General features: G+C 46.6%; 1 protein-coding gene across 1 annotated transcript; it reads right to left on the reverse strand.

The window, feature by feature from the left end:
* Positions 1–1,018: 1,018 nt before the first annotated feature.
* ADAMTS1 (ADAM metallopeptidase with thrombospondin type 1 motif 1) lies at positions 1,019–8,006 on the reverse strand. The gene is made up of 9 exons (XM_083854295.1): positions 7,298–8,006; positions 6,760–7,106; positions 6,196–6,328; positions 5,624–5,791; positions 5,057–5,343; positions 4,652–4,838; positions 4,375–4,550; positions 3,386–3,561; positions 1,019–3,125 (listed from the first exon to the last, which is right to left on the reverse strand). The coding sequence occupies exons 1-9, from the start codon at positions 7,794–7,796 to the stop codon at positions 2,384–2,386; spliced, it is 2,715 nt and encodes a 904-aa protein (XP_083710421.1). The 5' UTR covers positions 7,797–8,006; the 3' UTR covers positions 1,019–2,383.
* Between the last annotated feature and the right edge of the window lie 10,299 nt (positions 8,007–18,305).

Raw genomic sequence — 18,305 nt, forward strand, 5'->3', positions numbered from 1 at the left:
AATTTCAGCTCGTCAATCTGGCAGGCTCCAGGATAACTCTTCTCTACAAACTCCCAGTTATTTTCTAACCTAGATGGTGAATAAAATATATATGCATCTATCTATACAAATAAATAGTTATTTCTTGTATTTATAAATACTCTTAACTATTTATAAAACCAGAGAGGGATTGGCTGCCTCTTGAATAATGTTAGGAATAAAATATTCCCCAGCATTTCTGCACATCAGAGCAATGCCCAATGAAGTGTGACGTGATGAGAATTCTCTGAGATTCAGAGGGGCCAGGACTTTATCCATGGAATAAAACAGGAACTATTTCTGCAGAGACAGAGTCCAAACTTTGGCAAAGGAAGTTTTAATAGATTTTTACATGACACAAAGCCAAAAGTATCCAGAAATGACTGATGTCTCAAATTCCATGGCAAAAATCCGACGGAGCCCAACAGAAGATTTTCTCTTGACTGCAGTGGTGATGAGATCAGGTATGAGGGAGGAAAAAATCAGCTTTTGATGTTTAGTATCCATTTTAACATAATAAAACGTGTTACCAACAGCCTTAGAACAGCTCATTCACATAGTGCTTCTTGGAAAAGCAGCATGTGGAGAAAATTAGAGAGGGAAATTCTCCAGGGGTTGGTGAGGGAAACCTCTGACTGCTCACAAATGGTTCTGGATTTTGGCTGCTCCTTTCCCACCAGAGTGAGGCAAAACTGCTGCTTTTGTACATATTTTGTTGGTTCTAAACACGACTGACAGCTCTGCTCCCTCTGCAAGCTGTTATTACAACCAGTGGCATCAGTGTAGTTACACTCCATTTTCTGAAACAGATGAGTTAGTGGTTAAGTAATAAAATATAAAATTACCTCTCTTAAGGTGGTGTGTGACATTATGGGGAGAGTTTTCCAAACCTCTTCACTAACACAGGTAATTAGTTGCCCATTGCTTAATATTTTCCTCAGATCCCAAGCTCTTTCTGCTCCATGGACTGGTTGTAGTCCAGTGAAATAAAGACACTCCATTTCCAAAATTTATAGGGTTCATTTATTACCTCTAGTAACATATTATACTGTATAAATACTCTATCCTTGTTATATGTCCTTTTAAAAAAGCGATAACTTAAAAGATCACATTAGACAAGAAGTATAAAAATAAATACGCTCATTATATGCATTTATTACAAATTATAACCCTTCCCAGAAGGGAGAGAAATATAAAATACTTATGAAGTATGTAAAATCTATAGTAATATATTTTACTATATACGTATGGAAAGCCATATTCTCTCATGGTCTATGGACTGGCACAATCTTCAATGATGTGAATGCTGGCGTTTTGCTGTGGATGGACCTGCTATCCCTCAGCTTTGTCTTCCCACCTGATCAGTGACTGAGCTCTACAAACCCAGCAGAGGCCACAGAGGATGTTCCCATTCATGTTGGGATTTTTTTTTTTTTTTAAATTTCTTTTTAAGTCAAATTTGGCTGGGGTAAGGCCAAAGATTTGAATGTGAAAGCCCGACTGGAATGCTCACACACTCCATTAATCTGTTTGGCAGGAAGGAAGGACCAACCTGGAATCAGAAAAGGCAGTGGAAGGTATGCAGAAGGCACAAAGAGCAACTACTCAGAGTCAGATTTCCACTTTTCCAAGCCTCTGGTTTACACGTCACCACAATGGCACTGGAGTGGCTAAGAGAAATGGACAGGCACATTGGGATGACATAAAGATACTTAAAAAAAAATAAAGTTCTAGTGATTTGTGGACTTGATATTTGTTCTTGATATTTCTTACTCTTGACAGGTAGAGAATATGGCTTTATTTTTTATATAAAACTATTCTCTGAAACAATAGCAGCCATGAATGACATATAGTTAAAGCTCCTTTTCCAATCTTGTTTTTTTTTGCCCTTTGTGAGGTAGGTAAGCCCTGACCAATTATTTTAAGCTATCTTTTTTCCTCCCCTTCCTACATGTGGGGATTTGATCAGTACCACAAGATAAATCCAAAAGAAGGGAGAAATAACCACACCCCAAAATGTTTGCTGAAATTTCTCACTGCTCACGCTTGGCTTAATTTATAACAGACTTAAAAAAAGGCAATTCTGATGCCTTTGGGCCTTATCTGCTAAAGAGAAATAAATGGCGTGGGTCTGCTATCCCATCCAATCTTCAGTTGGCAGGAAATTTTTGGGATGCAAAGCCAACTCGAGCTGTTAGCACTGTCCCACCTCAACGGATCTTCACCATGAACTTTTTTATGCAAAAACACAGGCGGCTGCCTCTAGCCCTCTTTTGTGTTTTTCAGTGCACTGGTCTGAAGGAAAAAAAAATAAAATAAAATTATAATAATAATAAAAATTTTTAGCTTTCCCAAGTCGTCCTATTTAGCTGCAGTCCGTGGCGTTGCAGAAGTCTATCAGGTGCTTGGGTTTCTTGGAGGGCTCACAGCTTTCTTGGGGCAGCACGCCGCCATCGGAGGAGACGCATTTCAACAACCTCTTCTTGAAGCCTTTCCCACACGTCTTGGAGCAGGGGGACCAGTCCCCCAGCTGCCACTGCGGGCAGGGCACGTCGGCGCAGGGCCGCAGGTTGCTGGGCTTCAGCTCGCGGGCGCAGTCGGCGGCCGGCCGGCCCCGCGGGTCCCGGCACTCCACGGCGCGGCGCTGCCAGCCCGAGCCGCACGACTTGGAGCACTCGCCCCACTCCTCGATCACCCACTCTGAGGAGATGATCTCCCTGATGGCGTTGAAGGATTCTTTCTTCCTGCCCGCCGCCTTGTCCGTGCTGGGCTGCGCCGGCTTCTTCACGAAGTAGGTGAACTTGATCTTGGGCTGGGGCAGGTCGCCCACGGTCAGCACCTGGATGGTCAGGGGCTCCTTCAAGGGGCTGAAGCTGCGGATGCGCTCCAGGGCGGCCGAGGAGCCGCTGTAGCGCAGCACGCTGCCCTTGTAGGTGATGTCCTGCTCCAGCGTGGACAGCGTGTAGTCGCCGTTGAGGACGTAGGTGCCGTCGGCGGCTTTGATGGCCAGGAAGCTGCCGTCGTGCCTAGCGCCCCGGTGGTTCCGCTGCTTCACCTCAATGTTTGTCGCCCCTGCCGGGATGGTGACCACATCATGGTAGCCAGGTCTGCCCGGGAGAAAAGAGAAACACTGAGTGCTCTGCTCCTGCCTGGGAATGGGGGAAAGCCTCCCAGCACAAGACTAAACCTTGTCTGAAGTCATTGAGCTCCTTAAGGGGTGATTCCCACCCACGAGAACAAGGTGAGCTTCCAGCCACAAGGACAAGGTGAACTTCTACCCACAAGGACAAGGTGAACTTCCACCCACCAAGGACAAGGTGAACTTCCACCCACCAAGGACAAGGTGAGGCAGCAGCCCTACACTCACTTGGCTCTGACGAGGGTGCCAGACACCTTCTTGCAGGTGGAGCCGTTGCCCCCGCAGATGCCACACTTGTCGAACTTCTTGTTGGAGCCGATGGTGCGGTCGCAGCCGGCCTTCACACACTGGCCCTGAACGCACACAGATGTGGAGTCGGGGCTGCACGGGGTGCCATCCACCACCTGGGAGACACAGGGAGCCTTGTTACAACAGGCACAGTGATCTGCAGCTGCACACACACAGAAAGGTGGAAAGCCTGCAGCACCTGTTGTTTTCAGGGCTTTGGAAATGTTTAATAACCAGAGCAGGCCACAGGTAGTTGGAGCTATGTGGGGCTACTTCATCTCACTTGCAAAAATGGTGCCATGGTGAGAGGAGAAAACAATCTCAGTTTTCATTAATACCTCCCCTCAAAACACCTGCTGTTCTATTGATTTCATACTAAAAAAAAAGCCCCATTGCTTTCTAGTGTTACTAGAAGGCAGCCATGTCCTCAAAGCACACTGCCAGCATTGCTTCTAGTGCTGTTCAGCACATCCTTTATTTCTAGGAGTGCTGTTCCACAAAAACCCTCTGTGTCATCGCCCTGGTAGTTCCTGGCTCTCACCATCCGATGACAGCAAATTCAAGTAGCTATGCAAGATGAACATTTTTCCTCGTGTTTATTTTAAGCTGTCAGCATATTAGTAACCAGTATGAGAAAGCACCAATGTTCTGGCAAAGATCCCTCAGAGTTTTCCAAACCTATCTCAATGCAACCGGATTGGTGGAAGGAGAGGGAAGGAAACCAGGGTGAAGTGGGTAGAGGAGGTGGAAGGATTGTGCCAAAGCACTTAAAAGCATGCTTGCAATGATCCAGCTGTATATGGAGGGATGATCCAGCTTAAATATGAGAAAGACCATTTCAGATTTCTACACTGCTTGATTCTTAACATGAAGAGAGAAAACAAAAATCCCCCTCATGATCAGCTGGAAGAGGTGCACTTTTGAAATACCTTTGGCTGTAGAACAAAGAAGTATCCTGTTCCTTTGGCTCTGCAAACCAGCTTGCATCTGTCCTTTGGAGACACACCAGCAAACTTGGGTGTCCACTCCACTGCAGGTCCACTTCCAAAGGCAGACTTGGAAAACTCGTTGTGCTTTTCACACTGCTCCTCCCTGAATGTTTTGCCTGCAGGCAGAGAAAAGACAGGTGGGCATGAGATCATCTCTGTCCATGCTCTTCCTCCACGACACACCAATCCTGGGGGGTCAAAAATGGGGGGAAATTACCATTGTTGTCGGGGCAGTCCTCGATGTTACAGGACCTGTACTGCACCCGCTTGCCCTCGCAGTACTTGCCCCCGTTCCTGGGGACAGGGTTGTCACATTCCCTGAAGGAATACTGCACTCCCCCGCCGCAGCTCCGGGAGCACTCGCCCCACGCCCCCCAGGAGCCCCAGCTCCCATGCACCGGCGTCTGGAACGACAACAAGAGCAGGACATGAGTTACTACAGGAAAATCCATACAAAACCACACCATAAAAGCCGTCATCATGCTCGTTTTTACCCAAACTCGTTAAAAAACCTGCCCTAAGTTTGTTCATTAGCATTGAATCAATCCCTTCTAACAGATCCCTCCCACCGCAGCGTTCTCCACGCAACCCAAGCTGCACCCATTTCTTTGTCACTACTCACATCATAATGCTTCTTCTCAGTCTTATTGACACACTTGCCATTCATGCACCACTTCCCTTCCCCGCAGCTGGTGCCGTCTGCCCAGGGGAAGTGTTTGGTCTGGCACACGAGCAGCCCTCCCGAGGTGCCGGTGCACCACAGCGTCGTGCACGTACTGGCTGCATCGGGGCAGTGCTTGGACTCATCTCCAAACGTGAACTGGCACTGCCTGTTGGCGTCGTACAGCGTGCCAGGCAAGTCTGAAGGCAGCTGGATGGGCCTGTGGGGCTTGTCCAACAAACACTCCCCTGAAAAAATCGGAAAAAAACGGGAAAAAAAAAAAAAGTCAGACGATGCTGCATGTTCAGTTTTAAAAGGGTGCTGTATTTGCTTTCTAATAGAAGCCTCTGAGCCCATTTGTGCCACCCATTTCTGTAAAAATGAGGCTCTTCTAAACCAACAGCATGCAAAAGGTTAAGCCTGTGCTGAAGCAGAGAGCACTCTTAAAGAAAAAAAAAAAAAAAAAAAGCAAAGCAGTAAAGCACAAGAGCTCCAACGCCACATGAATGGAAAGCTTAATAACCTTACCATGACCGTTATCCAGAAATGTTGTAATCATGTAGGCACTGCATGGGGACCAGGGCTGGCTGCGGTCCAGGTTGGAGAGCATGGATGCCATCATGTGGAAATCCCGGCTCATTCCATTGATGCCAGCACACTGCTTTGCATCGTCATGAGGCATGTTAAACACGTGGCCTTCAAGAAAAGGAGAAAAGTAAAGTCTGTGACTTTAGGAAGTCTGTCCTACGCATTACCAACAGCATTTTAAATATTGCTCTAGAGCTGCTCATAGCTTGGGCTGTAATTAATAACCCGAATCTGAACGCTCCCAGATTTCAAGCAGATGGTACTGGATCTTCTCTCCCTTTCCTTTTTTTTTTTTTTTTTTTTTTTTTTAAATTTTATTTTTCCTGCAGGCACACACACAGCTCTTTGCAGACAATGCTGTGCAGGCCGGATTTGCTTTCCCGAGTCCAAGCCTGCTCCAAGACAGGGCTTTGCCTCCTCCCGACCGCTCCGGGGAGGTGCAGGCTGGGCTTTTACGGCATCAAGCTGGCTTCAATTAATCCCAGGGAACGGCTTTGCAAAGTTTCAAGTACCTAATTCGTGGGCTGTTGTGAAGGCAGCCTGCAAACCATCGTCTTCTATGATAGAGCAACTGCGGTTTAGATCACAAACTGTTCCCACATCAGCCATCCCAAGAGTATCACATGTCTTGGCACCGCACAGGTCCTGTAAAAAAAGGCAGTTTCATTATTAATCAGATCAGAGACTTAACCTTGGCAAGCGCCATCCAGCCCTGGCAGTTTGCCTTTACTTATGGAAAGAGCATAAATATTCAGCACTTCAATGGGTATGATGGCAAAAATCTGTCTCTGGAACAGAGGCGAGGGTTACACGTAGAAACGAAATGCATAATTTCCATCTGAAAATCTGCTAAAAATATATGGGGCAGGAACAGAGTGCACAATCTGTGAGTTTAGAAGGACAGTGCACACAAGCTGTGAGCTCCACCAGACACGGTGCAAACAGAAAAAAAAAAAAAAAAAAAAAAAAAAAAAAAAAAAAAAAAAAAGAGAGAGAGCAGAACAAAAAGCAGCTGGGGGCCTGGCAGGGTAGGGAGCAGTGGGCGTGGGGCGGGATGTGACCTCGGTGTCCCTCACCTGCCTGGTGAAGAGGATGGCCGTGTCGTAGTGCTCGGCGTGCCGGTCGCTGGGCGGGTTGTGCTGCCTCTGCCAGCTGCAGAAGTTCCTCAGGGTCAGGGCGGCGTTGGAGGAGATATCCGGGCCCTTGCGCTCCTCGTAAATGACCATGATCTTCACCACCACGAGGCTGATGGAGTTGCGGATGCTGGGGTGCTTGTACAGCTTGGCGGCCACGGAGAGCAGGGTCAGCAGGTAGTGCTTCAGCCCGCTGCCGTGGAACTCCGCCATGGACTGGTCTGCCACCAGCAGGGTCTCCACGTAGCGGGGGCTGGACACGAACCTCTTCTTCCTCCTGCTTGTCGTTTCTACGTTAAAAAAAAAAAAAAAAAAAAAAAAAAAAAAAAAAAAAAAAAAAAAAAAAAAAAACAGAGAGGGAGGGAAAGCGCAGGTGAGCACAGGAAGATACTCAAGACGCGCACCCAAGGTCACCCAGGCGGGTACCCGGGCATCCCCGCCCCTTGGCTCTCCCCATCCCCGCGGAGAGTCCCCACGGTACCTGCGGGCTGGGAGGGCTCCGGCCCCTCGGTGCCGGCCCCCGGCTCGGCCACGGCGCACGGCGCGGCCCCTGGGGCCCCGCGGAGCAGCAGGAGGTGCGGGCCGTGTCGGTGCGCGGTGCCGGGCGCGGGCTGGATGAGGTACTGGCGGCCCCGCAGCGAGAAGGCGCCGCGCAGCCCCGAGCACAGGCTGAGCGCGGCCGCCGAGCCGGGCTCCCCGTTCACCGTGCCGGAGTAGAAGCAGCGGGACAGGTCGTCCTCGGGCGGCGGCGGCGGCCCGCCCAGGTACTGCAGGGTGAAGTCCGGGGCCAGGAAGCTGCTGTCGGGCTCCAGCTCCAGCGTCAGGCGCTCCCCGAAGGCCTCCAGGAGGAAGCGCTCCCGCGCTCCGGGCGCGGCCAGGCGCCGCGGCAGCACCATCGCCCCGCGCTCGGCGCGCCCGGGCCCCGCCAGCGCCGCCAGCAGCGCCAGCAGCAGCGCCGGCAGCCGGCCCCCGCTCCTCATGGCTCCGCGCCGCCCTTCTCCTCTCTTTATTGCACTCTAGATAGGAACGGATGTGGAAGATGTGGGGGGGGAGGGTTTGCTTTCAAGGTTTTTTTGGGGGGTGTCTGAGTCTTTCCGCCGGCGGAGCACCGTCCCGCGGTCACTGCAGAGGCGGCGTCGGCTTCCCCATGGCCGGGGCGCGGCGGCGGTGCCGGGGGGCTCGGCTGTGCCGGGGCGGCGCTGCCCCTCGCTCCGTGCCTGTCCTCTTCTCTCCTGCTCCGGCCGCCGCTTCTCCTGCCCGCCTCCTCCTCCTCCTCAGCTTTCTCCGGCTGCAGCAGCAGCAGCAGCAGCAGCGGCGGGCGGGGAGGACGCTCCGGCGAGTCTCCGGCAGCCCCGGGACGGTCCCGCCCGCCCTTCCCGGGCTCCGAGGCGCCTGCCTGCCGTCCTGTGCGGAGCGCAGCGGGCCCGTCCGCCTCCGCCGTGCGGGGTGAGTGCGGGAGCCGCGCTCGCAGCGCCCTTTATGGGCTCCGGCGGCGGCGCTGAGATCACCGTGTGCGTAACGCGCCCGCGGGCGGCCCCCGCCGCGCCGCCCTCCCTCCCTCCCGCCGCCCCCGACGGGGCGGGACGGCCCCGACGCGGCCCGGGGTCGGCCCCCGGCTGCCGGGGAGGGCCGGGCCGAGCCCCTTCCCTGCCCCGGGGGCGCTTCGTGCCCGGCCCCGAGCGCGGCGCCCCGCGGGGATCCCGGGTGGGAGCGCCTGGATGCGCTGCCGGCCCGTCCCTCGCCCCGCGGCGTCGGGGAGCGGCAGGTGGACGGTCCGCAGCTCCTGGGGCGGGAGGGGACATATCCCCGCTCGCCCTCGTGGCTTTTCCTTCTACTTGGCTTAATTTAAAAAAAAATTAAATTTTTTTTTTAATTTTTAATTTTCCCCCTTTCCCCAGCAATTCGTGCCCTTTCCCGGCCCTAACAGCTGCAGCCCGTCATGCACCTGCACTTCTGAGAAATGGTTCCTTCCCCGTCACTTAAACAGGGGCATTTACGTAGGTGCAGCCAATATTTTGCTTTGAAGGCATAACCCAAGCATGGTGGTGCTGCTAATCCCCTTAATGCTTTATGTGCACAGCCCCAGCCTGCTGCTTCTGGAGGCCTTTCTGGAGGAGGAGGGCAAAGAAAAGGGTGAGGAAATATGTGAATAAAACCAGAATGTGTGTACCTGTTGGTGACAACCCCTGGGCTTCCCAGTTAAACAAAGATGCTTGTGTGTCTGTCAACACATCATTTAATACAAGTGTGAAACTCGGGGGCTGAAAACAGAAGAAGCAAGATCTCAGGGCAAATATTTCTAAAATTTTATGTATCCACTGTTTTCTTGGGATGGAGCGTCCCGTTTATGCCACTAAATCTAATAACCCTGAGGCTTTTCTTCCTAATTTAAACCATGTCAGACAAACTCGGAACCACATGTGTGTGTCAATAGCGCAGTCTGACTGCCTGCTAAGTTCTGACAATGCATCCCTTTCCCATGGCCTTCTGTAAATCTTGCAAGTTCGGAATTGCACATTGTTTGAAGTTGTGCAAAAAACAAAAAAAAAAAAAAAACAAAAAAACCCCAAAAAAAACCCAAAAAAAAAAACCCAAAAAAACCCCAACCAACCAAAAAACCCCAAACAAAACGAAAAGATGAACCCAATTTCCCAGCTACTTGCTCAACAAAAGTGCCCTTGTCCCACAGAGCGATGAGCAAAATCAGAAGTAGGGGCCTCAAATGTGGGATTTTCTTAGGGACACAGCAGGAAATGCTGGATTGACTTCCAGAGGCTGCGACTGCTGCTCATTAGTACATCAGCAGCAGAAAAATCCACTCACTTATGACTAATTTTTCACTTGAGTTGGAAATGTGTGTCAGTCTCTACCCTTACCTTTGAGATCTGTGTGCCCCCAGCTCTGCTGTGATTTTTCTGGGATAGAACACAACAAAGGTACCATTCATTCATGCTGTTAATTAATTTGGTGTTGCACCTGACACCTAATTTAGGGAATTATCAGCCTAAAAGCCTGGAAAGAGAAACTTGGAATTGAAAGGAAATCACCTTCATAATTTACTTTTGAACTTGCTTTGGTTCAAGATAGAGACTCTTGCAAATATATGAATTAAAAATATGAAAATCTCCTTGTCTGTGTCAGTCATAGATCAGCAGGGACCAGAGCCAGGCCACCAAAGCTGTGTCCACCCAGCTGCCAGATGCACCCTTGATTTTGCTGCTGTTTTTTTTGATGTTAATTCTCTGATTTGAAAAGATCCTGACCACCTTAAAACAGCTTTCTCAGGCTGAAAACTCTTTCCTGCGTTCCACCAGGTGGCACTCGCCTATAAAAAATGGTTATGAGAGAATTTCGTGGTTATCTCCCAGCGCTCCTGGTGGAAAGGCTTCCATTTGAGCAGGGGCTTTACAGTTCCCTGATTAGGACAGAAATTTTCCTGGCCTTTGTGTAATATCTAGAGAAGTGTTTTAGCAAAGAACTCAACTGTTCTGTTGCACTACCTGAACACAAATCATGTTGGGAAAGAACTTTTACAGCAGGTTTGCTGCCTGTCACACTTGGATCAGCCCCTGGATCATCCTGTAAGTGCTTGAATTATTTCCTCTGAACAACCCCCGTGAGTTTAGGGATTATTCAGGGCATTCAAACCTCTGTATAGGTATTTTTAATCTGTATTGTATCAAATCTGTGCCAGCTCAAGTCACAGTTTGTGTGAATCAAGAAAGAAACACACTGACCTTTCTTAGGATTTCGCTCAGATAAAGACCCAGAAAAGGCATAAAATTGGTCTTTTAAAAGAAATTCCAAATTTCTGTTGCTTGGAGGAAGAAACCAAATCCTGTCAGGAGTACAAGACAGTGTAATGCCAAGTAAGCCACCAGATAGCGCCACCACATCGTCGTTTTTGGGTCAGATCGTCAAATTTTTCTTTGCAAGAACAGTTTTTATGGCTCAGACCCAAGTGCTGTTGGTCTGAGCAGGATTAATAATGCTGAAGCTTTGATTTCTTCACCACTGTTTGCAATAACGGCTGCTTCCAAAAATTTTTTTTTTTTTAAAAGAAAGGCAACACAATCAACCACCCCAACCTTATTTATTTCAATGCTGCAGAATGTTTGTTTCTTTCAAAAACTGTTATAATTAAAATTAAATTAGAATTAAAACAGCAGATGGCACATTAGGCCCATTGAATAGGCGATAAAAGACCTGATGCTGTTGAAAAAGTCCTCTGAAAAAGACATCCAAGATTATTTCTGGAGATGGTTTCTCTATGCTGTCTTTGTGTTATGCATGATTAATTTATATATTTCCATTTATTCTTCATTTTGAGGTCATTAAAGGTTGGGGTTTTTTAGCAGGATAAGAGGGTTAGGAGGGAAGACCTTTAATTTTGCCTCTTGATAATCAGCAGAAATGAGGAAAAGCAAAACCATGTCCATCATCACTTTAATGAGAAGTACATATTTTTATTTTTATGGGATTTAACGTGGTGATGCGTTTCTCTGTAATTTCTGCTTTTAAATTACTGATTATCAAAGTTACTTTAAAAAAAATAGGTGCAGAAATTTGGGCAGCCCCCAGATTTTATTGCTAAATAGCTGAGGTAGGCCTGTGTGCACTCAAAATGAGCTGCTCCCAATTCTTTCTACTTTCCTTTATAAACTTTTATCAAAATGGGATCCAGCAGGAGCTTGGACTGACACTTCTGGCTGCATGAGTCAAATATTTTGCTATTTAAAAAGAAGGAGGTTTGCATGAGAATGTGAATTCAGACATGTCCATATCCCACATAAATCCGCAATAATTGGTTTAAAAGACTGTTGAGGTCTGACTTTGTGTCTCACTTTCTGGTAGTAGATGTATTCCCACTGAAGGATTTGTGCCACCATCTAAATTTTTTGTGAACAGCTGACTTAATTCTGAGTTTTCACAGTCAAAACAACTGCCAGAGATCAAATAAAAGCAATCAGGCAAAACAAAATGCTGCATTATGGCATGTCTGCTTTCAAAGTGTTTCAGGAGTTAAACGCAGCTGTAACAATGGCTCCCAAGTCCCTTGGCAAATGGCAAGGAGCACATTCACGGTGCCCTGAGCTCCACTGACATTTCGATTTTTTTATCACATTGGGATTTCAACAGATCCCTCACTTTCTCCTGTGGACAGAGGATTTCACAAGCACTGCAAGACATGATACAGTTTCCATGGAATTCCTCTGAGTGAAAACTCATCCCTTCACCCATTAATAATTTTTTACCTTTGAGATTTCTGTGTGTGATGCCACACTCATTCCAAAGCCACTGTCTGGTAAGATTTCCATGCTGTCCTGGGTGTGCTGGTCATTCTTTCTGACCAGAGCCCATATAATGCTGATATACCTTTTAAAAAGTGTCTAGAAATTTGAGCAGGAGCACCCCCCCTCTGCAGCAATGGGGCACAAAATGGGGATAAAGGGGACTCAGCAGACACGTAGGCCCCACTCCTGGGAATATTTATAGTCAGGCTTAACTCCCAGCATCATGCTAACCCCTCACAGGATCGAGAGCTTCATAAAAACTTGGCTGAAATGCTCTGTTTACAAATGGTATCAGAGGAAGCATGTGCAGTGTCTTCTACAAGAAATAAAGTTTTCCAAACAAAACACCCATCCATCCCCCGTGTCAGTTTATCCTGCAAACAGAGCAGGAAATAAACAGACAGTAGTAAACTAAGGCAAACCAAACTTGTATTTTCACTCTTGTTGCTAGTAGGTCTTCTGAAAGAAACATTGTTGCTGCCTAAGACCAAACTTCAAAAAGTTGGTTGGCAAACCATGTAACTTCCAGTCAGCATCACTCAATTTCTCCTCTTGCTTTGATATGCAAAGCCCTTGCTGTCATGGATCTAAGAAGAGAGGGAAGGGGTAAAACAGGCATGGGGAAAGCTTTTCCCAGGATTATTCTATCTAACAGTATTTTGACTAATTCTCTTATAGTTGTTTTCCACCTTCAGTTTAACAAGAAGATTATAAGTTTTAATTCCAAATGTATTTAGATATGCTGTTAAAATATGCAGGCAGAAAGATGCATCACTGTTTCACATGGGACATTTTTTATCAGAATAATTAATTTAATTACCTGCACAAACTCAGCCATCCTTAATGACCAGAAGATGGACATGACTGGAAGATGGACATCATATCCCATTCCTTGCTGGCATTGCCCTCTCCTGCTGGGAAAGAGGCCTGGCTCTGGTGCCCAGTTTGGGTCCTTGGGGAACACAGCTGAGGCAACCCCAAATTCTTTGGGTTGCAAATTCTTTATGTTGCAGCTGGCTCTGGCTGCCTCAGCTGCATGCTGGGCTGAGGGACATCTGCCTGTCCCTTGGGAAATGCAAATGGGGGAAGAGGACACAGAGTCCTTCCTCTTTGTGGCTGATCCGGGCTGGTCTGGGCTCAGGGGAGGAGCTGGTTGAGCTCAGGTGGCTGCTGATGGGCTGATCATCAGGAGTGCACTGGCAGGAGCAGGGCTGGTCCCCATTAAGTGTGGGATTTAATAAGGGATACGGACTGGAGGAGACTTCTTGCACTTCTAAGCCTGACATTCCAATTATTCCAATGACCATTCTACTTGTATGTTGTGTGTCTTCAAAGCCATCTAGGGAAGCCCCTTCCCTGAGACCTCCAAGGTCTCAGAGTAGATCAGCACAATTTCCAAGCTTCCCTCACCCACTTTCCCTTTCTTGATTATTTAAAAATCTCAGAAGCTGTTGCTCAACACCATTTTTGAACTGAGTGTGGTATAAAAATCCCAGCTCCAGTGCAAATATGCACAGCTGTCACATAGAGCACACTTTTAAAAACCAAAGCATCATCAGGTATTTTAGCAAACAGGTAAAAATTTTCCACTTTATAAAAGCATACATTTATATAATTCCAGTGATGCCAGCTGAGCTGGCTTTGCTTTATATGGTAAATACACCAGCTAAAATAGGTTGTGCAAAGAAATTGCTAATAAGGCAGAAAAGTGAACCCAAATTTAACTGAGAGGGCCCTGCCAGCTTTGCAATTTGGATTTCAAAGCTCTCCAAGAAAAATATTCTCTTTTTACCTCCTCAAAAGGATCCAAACTCAAACATGGTGTCGGAAACAAATTGAAAAGCTATAAACACTCCAGCTATGACATCAGGCACTCAGAAACTGCAAGGAGTGACAACACTAACTCGTGATTTTTGCTTCAGGGAGGGCACATGTGTAGATGTGTTTTCCAGCAGGAGGGATGGAGACAGAGAGCTGTTGAATTGAATTTGACAAATGTCAGGACCGAATTACGTGTACCTATCTCCTACCCCAGCAGAGGAAAGGATGCACTGGTGAGAGAAGCAGCTTCCATACCCATGTCCCTAAAATGCTGGAAACCATCCCTGCATAAACTCCCTGCCTGAGCTTGTTTCAACATCCAAACAAATTTGCGAGCAGTTTTGATTATCCAAGAGTAGGGGAATGCAAACCTTCTGACATTTCCAGAAAGCCTCCAACATGCACTTGGAGCAGGAAGCAGTGCCTGGGGAACATTACCACACAGAGATAAGTTTAATTACAGACATCAGCATTTTGCTGGAGAGGCTGCTTTGTCCAAAATTTTGCTCTGCATGTCGTTTCAACCCTCACAGATAGCACAAAAAAGGATCAGCTGGTGTTCTAGACTCCAGAGCCAAGTGCTGTAAATAAGTCCTGCTCCACACATGAGTAATTCCTTTGGCTCTGTGTGTGCTGCCTCTGGGTTAGAGAACACAGGACAAACCCTGACCTGCTCTTTGTGCTCTTAAGGGCCACTAAAGTCCAGCTGCCTCCAAGCCCTTTGCTCTCCCTACCAGGTGAAATTAGGCATTGCTGTGGGAAGTGTCTCATTTGTCCAGGGGTTGGGGTCAAAAGCCCTCTCATCCCATTAAGGCAAAAGGAAAGCATTACCTACTTCAGCACACTCAATTTCTTCTTGCCTAAGGTGATATTAGTCGGCCACTGACCTTTTCAAAGGGACACTGTAATCTAATCCTATTTAAAAGCCTGTTAAAACCATTGGTTTATGACTAGAGTTTGTAATTATCATGTAGCAGGTACCATGAGAGCAATATTTTCTATGCACTTTTAATTCTGTGTTGTCAGAGCAGGTGTTAAGTTGGAGTTTTGAATGCTTGGGTTTTGTCGGGTTTTGATGTAGATCTGCTTTTAGGGCTAGCAAGGAACGTTGAATAAAGATAAATGACAAACAACTACATTAGTGAGCTTATTGTTGATCTTATGTTGAGAGGCCAGAGAAAGAAATTTGGTGCTATAGGGTGTGACTGAATGCATAGATAATTATATTGTAAAAAGCATGAACATTGGCCAAAGCTGGAAAAAACCCCAGTGCTTCTAAATAGGAAAATATTTTGCTGCTGGGGATTTGGGGATTTGTGCACTAAGACAGGGCAGGAGGGGGGTGGTTCTTTATGCAGCATGTAAACACTTTCAGCAATTCCTGCTCCCATGGCGTTTTTGTCATCCCCACACTCTCTAGAAACAAGTAACACGTGGCTTCCTAGGCACAGAAATGGTGGTAAGTCTAGAATTGCTTTGATTAAGCTGTTCTGTAGTATTAGGACCACCCAAAAGATGGCACTAAACAACCTTTAGTCCTGCTCACAGGCACACACACACACACACACACACACACACACACACACACACACACACACAAAGTTTGCTAATAATACTCAGAAATAGCTCACTAGCTTAATTCTATAATTTTGTGTGCAGAAGTAGGAATCATTTTAGATAATTCCATGTTAGACCAACAGGAAGATTGGGGAGACTTTTATATAAGCAGGTAAACTTTGCACTGTAAATATGACTTTCCTAGACCCACATGAAAGCATTCACGTTTTTGTAAACATGACAATGTGACATTTGGTGAGCTGTGAAAATGGGTTAAAATTACCCAGAAGTTAGGCACTCCACTTAAAATATTTGTTTCTTTAGAAGCTGTACATTGGCCTTTATAAATCTGTGGTTATTGGGCCCAAGGTATTTTTTATTTATATGGGTGCAATGTGGAGCCATCCCACCAAATACCATGGAGCTGTACAGAATAACAAGTGTTAGCAAGGGGCTATTTGTCACTACCTTTTTTAATGGGTAGGGCTGATTATTTTGACTCTTAAATTAGCTTATTTTCTGCAATAGGAAGAACAAGACATGTTTTTGCTAGTCACTTTTCATTTTATGATGTAACAGTTGAAAGAGGGGAAAAAACTCCTTTCATATTTATAACCTCTAAAAACTCAGAAGTGGCCTCTAATTTATACCAAACCATAAAGATGAGGGTGTTCACAGAAAATGCTAGAGGAGGAATCCTCACATCCTGTGGGAGTAGTTTTCTACAATTACTTCAGTTCCATTTTTTAAATCAAATACATGTTAATAATAAACGATACAAATGAAAGAACACTGAGCACCACCTTTGCTTGGAGCAGAAATCATTTGAGTAGCAAAAGAAGTTGAGAGATCCAACACCTTCCACAAATATTTGACTCTCCTTTTTATGAGGCTCCTCTTTTGAATGTGGTTGCCAGTAAAACTACAGCTAAAGTAGGAGGATAAAAAGAAGCTTCCCAGGAACCAGACAGAAAAATTTGCACCAGTTGCTCCAAAGCTCGTCCCCTCCATGAGTTCAGCAATTCACTCACTCATGCCTTTCTTACTGCCTACCTATTTGGTTGTAATCAAAATAAGAAGCTTGGATGTTGGGGTTTCCTTCAGGGAATGAGCTGGAGCACATTCCAGAGAACTGAGTGCCACTTGCACAGAAAAACTGCATAGACATGAAAGCAACAGCTGGCTGGATTACATTTATTCACCATGGAGTAAAGGAGGCAAAGGAGGAGAGAAAGTGGAAGTCCACACACAGCAAATGGGTGAGGAGCTGGGTTCCCTTTGTGCTGGTAGCACAGCAACAAGAATTCCTCATACGGAGATTCTGCACAATGCAGAGCAGTCAAGGCCTCTGAGTGTTTCATGGTCACATCTCACAGTCCCAGCTCCTTGAAGCTGAAGGCTTGCCAGTATTGGATGTGCAACAGGGATACTGAGTTCTAATAACCACTGCAAATATAGAGTTCAATAATTGACTCTAAAAGCTCTGTAGTTACTATTTTGAAGTTGTGTATCAAGGCCAAGTGAAGCAAATACTTGTGCATCTTTCCAAGGCCTTCCTAATTTGATTTTAAACCACTTCATATTTTAATTTAAAAAAAAATCTGAAAATAAGTCACAGCATAAAAATGAGGTCACTCTGCAGGAACGTATTTTGGGCAAAGCATTTTTCTGACAGTCATTGCAACTTTCTCATTCTGAGGGGATTCGAATACACTGCAGATATTTTCTATAGCAGAGAGGAGGTACAGTTTCTTACTTTGGGCTTGAAGATAACTTTACAGTGAAGTAAGAGCTGGAGGATGTCAAGGGGAGGGATGATAGGGAGGGAGAGAGGTTGAACTGGAACATTACTAATTCTCACAATGGTAGCTCAGTGAAAAAAAATGCTGCAGAACAAACCTGCCTTCATCCAGTCAATTTTTGGAAAGAATTATGACCATTTGGAACTGAGCTCTTGCCTGAAAACTTTTTGGAAACAGGATACTGCTCCCAAGCACTTTGAGCCCGTTGAGACCTGGAATGAGTTTCATCTCACTCAGCCTCAGACATCTGCATTGTGGCTGTCTGCATCTGAACCCCGAGTCCCTTTGTCACTGGAGAGGGAACACACATCTGGAATGTGCAATCCAGCTGACCCACTATGGACGTCCACTGCAGGCTGAAAGGAAGAGCATGAGTGAAGTGCCCATTCTGTCCCTGCTGAATCCAAATGGCACCTATAAACACTTTATTTGGATGTTCAGAGGCACATCCAAAAGTCCTGAGAGAAATCCTTTCCCCAGTGTCAAAATATTTTTTTTCACATTCCTGAAAGTCCATTAAACAGTTGCAACAATTTTATATATTTAGGCTTTGAAAAAGTAAATAAATAGGAGGAGCAGTGTAATGCAGCCTTGGCAGACAACATGCCACTGGAATAAATTATGACAGCAGTGTTTGTCTTCATAGATCTACTCCCAGAAAAGTCAGCCATTGTTCCATAATGCAGCCTGCAGAGCACTCTGAGCCCAGGGATGGATTTGTCTAGTCAAAGGGAGATGCATTTTCCATCCATAAGGACCTAGACCACTGGGGAGAAGCAAGAACCTGTGGGCACTGTTCATCTGAACCTAAGGTGTAAAAAGCCACAAGCATTGTACCTCTTAGGTGCCTGCTTTTCAGTCCTGTTTAATATCTTTATTGGTGATCTGGATGAGGGGATCGAGTGCAGCCTCAGTCAGTTGCAGAAAAACCAAGTTGGGTAGTTCTGGGCCCTGCACTGCAAGAAGGACATTGTGGGGTTGGAGCGTGTCCAGGGAAGGGAACAGAGCTGGGAAG

This window comes from Zosterops lateralis, assembly GCF_965231275.1.
Source record: "Zosterops lateralis genome assembly, chromosome: 2".
Lineage (NCBI taxonomy): Eukaryota > Metazoa > Chordata > Aves > Passeriformes > Zosteropidae > Zosterops > Zosterops lateralis.

Bases quoted from the DNA above. Each gene is read 5' to 3' on its own strand.
- ADAMTS1 (XM_083854295.1), bottom strand. From the start codon at position 7,796: ATGAGGAGCGGGGGCCGGCTGCCGGCGCTGCTGCTGGCGCTGCTGGCG. The intron at 7,107-7,297 runs GTACCGTGGGGA...TTTTTAACGTAG, and splicing joins GGAGCCCTCCCAGCCCGCAG to AAACGACAAGCAGGAGGAAG. The intron at 3,562-4,374 runs GTATTTCAAAAG...TGTGTCTCCCAG, and splicing joins TCTTTGTTCTACAGCCAAAG to GTGGTGGATGGCACCCCGTG.